We start from the raw sequence: 8,150 nt of genomic DNA on the forward strand, positions 1-8,150 counted from the left end.
AACTTGTGTGTGTGTGTGCTGCACCTGTTTTATCTAACATGTGGGGGTGGGCTGTACCCACATTATCTAACATGTGTGTGCTGCACCTGCATTATCTAACGTGTGGCTGTAAGTCCCTGCACATGTGTTATCAAACATGTGGGGGGCTGCACCTACATTATCTAACGTGTGGGGAGCTGAACACACATTATCTAACGTGTGTGTGTAAGTACCTGCACACGCATTATCAAATATGTGGGGGGACTGGACCCACGTTATCTAACGTGTATGGGGGCTGAACCAGCGTTATCTAACGTGTGTGTGTAAGTCCCTGCACACGCGTTATCAAACATGTGGGGGGCTGCACCCACGTTATCTAACAGGTGGGGGGCTGCAGCCACATTATCTAACGTGTGTGTGTAAGGCCCTGCACATGTGTTATCTAACGTGGGGGGGGCTGCAGCCACATTATCTAACTTGTGAGTGTGTAGGCTGGTCCCTGCACACACATTATCTAACTTGGGGGGGGGTCAGGTCCCTGCACATGCTTTTCTAACTTGCCATTCACACGGTTTAATCATTTCATCAGAAGACATTGGTGCTGGGAGCCCCCATCTCACTTAGGATTTTTTCTCAGTGAAGCTAAAGCTTTGTCAAAATCATTGTTCTTTACAAGGATGTGGCTTTCTGGGTTTACTATTCTCAACTCCATTACCCTGGCACTGACCTTCCTCTCTTTCCTTCTGAAAGCTTTGGGGTTGGTTTGCGCTTCCTTTTTTCAAGTTCCTGAAGGCATAAATTTAGGTTGTTTGTTTGCGAGCTTCCTTGTTTTTAACCTAGGCACTGTGGCTACGAATTTGCCTCTGTGCACTGTTTTTGCTGCACCCCAGGAGTTTGGATCTGTGATGTTTTCATCGTCGTTCATCTCCCGATTTTCCACCCCCTTCTTCAGTTTCTTTGTTTAAGTGTGTGCTGTTTGGTTTCCACCTGTGTGGATTTCCAGTTTTCCTTCTGCTTTCCTTTCTAGCTCTGCATAGTGATGGGAGATGAGCGGTCTCGGGCATGGTGTTGGCCAGGCAGGTGGGCTCTCTAGACAGTTGGGAGGGGTCCTCAGCTGCTGTTGGGCAGAGAGCTTCACCAGTCCACGCAGCCTGGTTGGTTCATTGTGTTCTTCAAGAAGTCTGTGTCATGACATGACTTTTGTCTTCGACCCGTGTCATATGACCTGTTTGTCTGTTAGCAGAAGTGTTTTGTGGAGCTATTTCTTTCTTGGTTCTTTCCACTTCTGCTTCCTCTGTTTCTGGATCTACGTGTTAGGTACATAAATGTACACAGTGATCTTATATTCTTGATGGATTGGCCTCCGGGTTGATATTTAATGCCGTTATCTGATTCATAACTATTTTATAGTACCAGGCTTGGGACTTGAAATCAGGGCCTGGACACTGTCCCTGAGCTTTTTTATTCAAGGCTCATGTTCTATCACTTGAACCATGCTCCACTCTTGGTTTTTGGTGGTTAATTGGAGATAAGTGACTCACAGACTTTCCTGCCTGGGTTGGCTTTGAACAGTAAGCCTTAGATCACTAGCCAAAAAAACGTCCCCAAAGAAAAGCACAGAGACACAGGGTGTCTCTGTGGGACAATGCAGATGGAGAAAAGAATGCTCACCCCCTTCTAAACTTCTACAAAATAAAAGAGGAACACTTCTGAAATCACTCTGTAGGGTCAGCATTTCCCTACTAAAACAAAACAAGCAAAAAGTAACTGATTCACTGTCTTTTATACATATGTATTTAAAAACCCTCAACAAAAATACAAAGCAAGGAAACGGAGCAGCAGGCGCCCGGATTTCACAGCCAGACACATGGGGACCGACCAGGACCTTTGAAAATCCACTTCTGGGACTCAGACATAGAATGGAGGTGGATCACAGGCCCATCTCCATGGATTCAGAAAGCCAGTTAACAAAAGCCAACACCTTCTCCTTATGAAGACAAACCTGCCAGACACACAGCAATCAGAGAGGACTGGTGCCACACTGCCCAGGGTGACATAACACTGGTGTGCAGGCCACAGTTTGACTTCAGGGCAGAGACCAGACACCGCAGTCCACACTGCCACCAGCCACAGGTCTTCAACCCCACCCTCAGGTCAGAGACCAGATACGGACATCCACACCAGCCACTGGCCCTCGACCCAGACTGTACACAGCAAGGAAAACTGAGGGAGGTGCAAATCAGAAAACAAGAAGTATGATCCATGGGAGCATGTGACCTTCTTCCACCGAGCTAACCCAAACTCATGAAGATGCTCAAAAAATATGATTACTTCCAAACTGTGGGAATGAAGGCAGAGGTGCTAGCATGTTGGTCCATGGACCGATTCTGAGTCTTCAAACACACACAGTGCCACACTTACATCACATCTGAAGATTAACTCACAGTGGATTAAAAAAAAGACCTAAACACAGGAACTCAAGGACTTTGAGAAGGAAACATGAAGGGAAATCTTTATGTGAGATGTGACGGGTTTCTTACCTATGTCACAAAAAGCATAAGCAACAAGAGAGGAAAAGAAAGCAGGGAAATCAGACTTCATCACAATTCAGTATGCTCTGTTCAAGGGAAAACAAATCAAGAGCTAAGATGATAGCGCGTGGAATGTGGGGAACACGGGAAGCTCACACCCAGCTCACACCCAGATCACACCCAGAACACATGAAGAACACATGAAGAACACGTGGGATGTGGGAACCCAGGAAGCTCACACCCAGAACACATGAAGAACATGAGGAACGTGGGGACCCCGGGAAGCTCACACCCAGAACACATGAAGAATGCATGGAATGTGGGGACCCAGGAATCTCACACCCAGAACACATGAAGAACACGTGGAACGTGGGGACACTGGGAAGCTCACACCCCGAACACATAAAGAACACGCGGCTGGGCGCTGGCTTCACTCCTGCAGTTCTTGCTACCTGAGGGGCTGAGCGAGGAGGACCATGGTATGAGCACACTCAAGAGACCCCCTTCTTAACCAGTAGTGGGCAGAGGGGGTTACAGATATCGCGGAACCGGCCTGGCCTTCCCTCGGCAGCTGGACACAGAATATCACACACCCCTGCAGTGGCACCCAAAGTAAGTGAAAAGAATCATGCAAACAAAAGTGCGCACAAGTTCACACTCCCACAGGGAAACATCAGCACTCAGCATTCGAGGTGTGGACTGCCCGATGCCAGCTATCTGTGTGGAGGAAAATCACTCCCAGAAAAGAACACGCTCCGACCCTGTGATAATCCTGGGTGCACCTTGAAAGGATGCTGGGCGACAGAACCAGACACACAAGGCCCACATTCCCTCTGTGCTGACTGGCAGTGCAGGCCCCTTACCGGGGCCTGGGAACAGACACAGTGTTCACGGTCCTGACCCTGGGGTCGGCGGGGCATGGTGGGAAGGTCCCGTACTTGTGGGCATCTGGCAGGGGAGCTCTGAACCTGGTTCAGGTTTCTCAGTCTGATTTTTGTCTCCTCATCCCTGTCCTTCCCCCTCCACTGCCCTGGGCAGGACCTCTGGCCGGAGGGGCTCCCTGCCTATCCAGCCTGCTCTTTACCCCCACAAGGCTGACAGGACACTGGGAAATGGGTTCCCATTGAGCCACCCGCCAGCCAAGCAGGGACGGTCATCCTGTAGAGGACATGATCATTCCTGCCCGTCCTTGGGCCAGAGCCACTGCCCAGATGACCATGTGTGTCCTTTAGCATCTCCAGGTGACCCTCCTCGCCCCCCTCAACCAGGCTGTGTCCTCCACCCCTGACCACCTCTCCCATGCACGTGGTGGCTCCAGTGGGCCTTGGATGGAGAGGAAGGTCAGGCTTGGTGCATCCTTGAATCCGTGTGTCCTACAAACACACCCGCTTCCTGGAGACCAGGCCAGGGTGGACGCCGGTGTCCTCCCCAGGGAGAGATCCAGGCCAGTGCACACAGCAGCACCGGACCATGGAGACCCAGAGCCCCCATGAGGGCTGTTCTTCCATTGTCTGTGCGCAGACGCTCAGCTCAGTCCATCTGATGTGGCTGAGGTCCCTGGCGCAGAGGCTGGGGACAGAGTGTCCCACAGAAGCCCGGGCGGGCAGCTGGCAGTGAGGCCTAGGAGGAGGGCATGGTCAGCCCTGCCACTGTCCCCACGGGTCCTGAGGTGCCCTGCAGAGCCACGTGCAGGCCGCAGCCCCTCCCAGCACCAGGAGGTTTACTAGCTGAGCCCTAATGAAGGTCCTCATGCACCCAGAGAAACACGGAAACGGAAGGGTGCTGAGACTCCAGACAGACAAACACACCGCAGGGGAGAAAAGCCCAGGGGCAGGGCAACCCCCACCCACCGACTCCCCCTACAGTCAGACCCTCACCTCCTCCCAGCCCCGCCTCCACCATGTCTGTCTGCTCTGAAGCCTGCACCGACACCTCTTGGCAGGTGGACGACTGCCCAGAGAGTTGCTGTGAGCCCTGCAGCGCCCGCAGCTGCTGCCAGCCCAGCAGCTGCGCCCTCGCCCCCTGCCTCACCTTCCTCTGCTCCCCAGCAGGCTGTGTCCACCCCCTGCTGCCAGTCCATCTGTGCCACCTGCTGCACACCCTCCTGCTTCCAGCCTTCTAGTTGCCAGCCCTGCTGCTGCCCCTGCTCAGCCTGCCAGCCAGCCTGCTGCGTGCCAGTCTGCTGTGAGCCCGTGTGCTGCAGACCCAAGTGTGAGCCCATGTGTTGCAGGCCTGTCTGCTCTGTGCCTGTGTGCTGCACACCCGTGTGATACAGACCCATGTGCTGTGAGACCATGTGCTGTGGGTCTTCCTCCTGCTGCGGCCAGCCCTCCAGCTGCCCGCCCTGCCTGCTGTCCTCCAGCGTGTCCTGTTGTGCAGGCCCATGTGCAGGCCTGCCTGCTTCATGCCCACCTCCTCCTGCTGTGCCCCCTGCTGCCAGCCCGGCTGCTGCCGCCCTGCGGCCTCGTGCCTATCCCTGCTGTGCCATCCTGCCTGCTCCTGCCAGGCCTGCTGTGGCGGCTCCCCGGGCCAGTGTCCTTTAAGTCCTGTCCTCACCACAGCGTCACTCCACTGCCTGCCCCACAACCTGCCAGCCACAGGGCACAAGGAACCACTCCCTCAGGGACTATCTGCCCCTTGCCTGGCCTGGGGTCCTGCTGCTCCCAGGATCTGCCCTGGGATGCCCCTCCCAGCTGGTGTAGCTACTCCTGAGCCAAAACCCACCCTCCATTCCCGGCCACTCCCCCACGCCATTTCCCCACTGGTCCTAATCAAGCTGCTTAGCATCACCTGCCTCTGTCCTGGCTTCAACTTGGGGATGTGGAGGGGGAGGTGCAGGTCTAGTTGGTGCTGAGAGCCCCTCAGGCCCAGCCCCCCGGGGACCTGTGGGGCTCAGCCACAGTTCCACTGGGCCCCTCAGGGGGAGTCCTAGGAACCAAGACCAGGATTCCCCAGGGAAGCCAAGACCTCCACACTGCACTTGACCTTCACACCTGGGTCTGGACTCACTTCCTGGGCCTCCACAGAGGCCCTCCGGGGCCGAGGGTCCACCTGGGCCTGGCCTGGCTCCCCGGGCCTCACACCTTGTCTCCCACGGTGACCTTGCTGGGGTGGCAGCCTCCCACTGCCCCACTGCCCGCAAGCGCAGCCCTAATAGGGACAATGGCCCCGCAGCAGGCACTTCTGCACGCCCGGAGGCCAGCCTGGCAGAAACGGCCACAGGACTGCCTCATCCACATGGTAGGACACTGAGCTGGTGCTATGAGCAGAGCGGCAGAGGGGCACAGGGGCAGCCAGGCCAGCATCAGAGGGGCAGCCAGGACAGCGGCAGAGGGTCAGCCATGCCGGCAACAGAGGGGCAGCCAGGCCAGCATCAGAGGGGCAGCCAGACCGGCATCAGAGGGGCAGCCAGGACGGCAGCAGAGGGGCAGCCAGGACGGCGGCAGAGGGGCAGCCAGGACGGCAGCAGAGGGGCAGCCAGGCTGGCGGCAGAGGGGCAGCCAGGAGAGCGGCAGAGGGGCAGCCAGGCCGGCGACAGAGGTGCAGCCAGGCCGGCATCAGAGGGGCAGCCAGGTGGGCGGCAGAGAGGCAGACAGGTCAGCGGAGCTCACGTGGACCCCAAATTCATCCTGAAATGTGGCACGATCCTACCATGTTCTCAAATACAAGTTAACAATGGCAACAAAATGGAATTTCAGTCTGTCTTCAAAAGACACGGACTTTTGTGTGCTATTTCAGCATGAAGGCCTTTGCAGGCGTCACGCTCACGCCTGTGACCCCAGCTACTCAGGAGGCTGCAACCTGGAGGATCAAAGTCGGAAGCCTGCCTGGACAGAAGAGTCTGAGACTTGATCTCGAAAATCAGGAGCAAAACACCAGACTGGAAGCATGGCTCTGGTGGTAAATACCCCAGGAGTAAAAAAGCCAAGTGAGAGCCTGAATGAGGTCCTGAGTGCAAGCTCCGTACTCACAGACACACGTGCTGCGCACACGTGCATGCATACACACACAAGCACACACACTCCCAAGCTTAGCATAAGCCACAGGTATTCTGGATTTATCTAGAAAAACAGGCAGAATTCTAGTGCCAAAACCAGCAGAGAGAGTGAGAAAGAGAAAGACAGAGATAGGAGACCTTGGAGGGGAGAGATGGAGAAAGATAAAGAGGAGAGAGCAAGAGGCAGAAAGGGGAGGGAGGGGAGAGAGAGAGAGAGGGGAAAGTAAGAGGGACACACTGTAGATCCAGCTCATAGAAACACAGAAGTAAGAGATTGTAAAGAGAAGATTAGCATAGGCAAACCTGCCCTAAAGAACCTGAGTCCTATGTCTCCTCATTACAGAAAATAATGCAGATGTCCCTTTGCTAGAACTAGAAGGCAGACATTGTATACACCTGTAACCCAGCACTCGGGAGGCAGAGCAGGAGGCCAGCTGGGTGCCAGTGTGGGCTCCAGACCAGCCTGATTCACAAACAACAGCACAACACATTAGAAGTCGAGGCCCCACACCACCAGCAACAACAATTATGGGTTTAACTGAAAAGAAGTAGCTGGGTGCCGGTGGCTCACACCTGTCATCCTAGCTACTCAGGAGGCTGAGATCTGAGGATCCCGGCTCAAAGCCAGCCTGGGCAGGAACATCTGTAAAACTCTCATCTCTGATAAACCATTCAGAAAACCAGAAGTAGTGCTGTGGCTCAAGTGGTAGAGCACTGGCCTTGTGCTAAAGAACTGAGGGACAGTGCCCAGGCCCAGATTTCAAGCCCCATGACCAACCAAAATAAATAAATAAGTGCAAAGAAGTAAAGTCAGTACCGTGAGAGACAGCAGCAGCCCACCCACACCCATGTTCACCCCCACATAGCCCCCGTGCACACCCACACACACCTACATACACCTCATGCACACCCATGTTCATCCCGACATAGCCCCATGCACACCCACGCACACCTACGTACACCCCACCCACACCCATGTTCACCCCCACATAGCCCCATGCACACTCATGCACACCTACGTACACCCCACGCACACCCATGTTCACCCCCACATAGCCCATGCACACCCATGCACACCTCATGTTCACCCCACCCACAGCTCACACCCCATGCTCACCCACTCCACAGGCCATGCATGCCCACATCCATACCATGATCACCCTACACTCACCCGTGCTCACCCCTGCATTCACCGTAGTGGACTTCACAGCGTGGACTGAGCGGCCATGCCGGCAGAGGCACGCACTGGCACTGGGACTGAACTCCCTGTGGAATGTGGGGCCAGCACAACCGTGCTGTTCCACCATCGGAGAATTGCATGGCCGTCACCACGGGCTTGTCAGGTTCATGGAGACTGTGGCCTGGGGGGCAGGGGCTCTTCCATGAGGAGGACCACAGAATGGGGGTCACGGGGCAGGGTGGAGGTGATGGGACAGAGTGGGGTCACGGGACACGGTAGGGATAACATGGCAGGGCTGGGGTCATGGGACAGGGTGGGGTCATGGGACAGGGTGGGGTCTCGGGGCAGGTTGGGGGTCATGGGGCAGGGTTGGGGGTCATGGGACACGGTGGGACATGGACAGGATGGGGTCATGGGGCAGGGTGGGGTCATGGGGCAGGTTGGGTTCATGGGGCAGGGTTGG

General features: G+C 55.4%; 1 protein-coding gene across 1 annotated transcript; it reads left to right on the forward strand.

The window, feature by feature from the left end:
* The first annotated feature begins 1,041 nt into the window (after positions 1 to 1,041).
* Positions 1,042 to 6,253, forward strand: LOC105992979 (keratin-associated protein 10-6-like). Its single transcript, XM_013026106.1, is given in 5 exon segments — positions 1,042 to 1,133; positions 4,398 to 4,565; positions 4,567 to 4,874; positions 4,877 to 5,038; positions 5,628 to 6,253. Coding segments are annotated over 5 exon segments (1,356 nt in total).
* Positions 6,254 to 8,150: the final 1,897 nt, after the last annotated feature.

Source organism: Dipodomys ordii, unplaced genomic scaffold (genome assembly GCF_000151885.1).
Source record: "Dipodomys ordii isolate 6190 unplaced genomic scaffold, Dord_2.0 Scaffold91, whole genome shotgun sequence".
In the NCBI taxonomy this organism is placed as follows: domain Eukaryota; kingdom Metazoa; phylum Chordata; class Mammalia; order Rodentia; family Heteromyidae; genus Dipodomys; species Dipodomys ordii.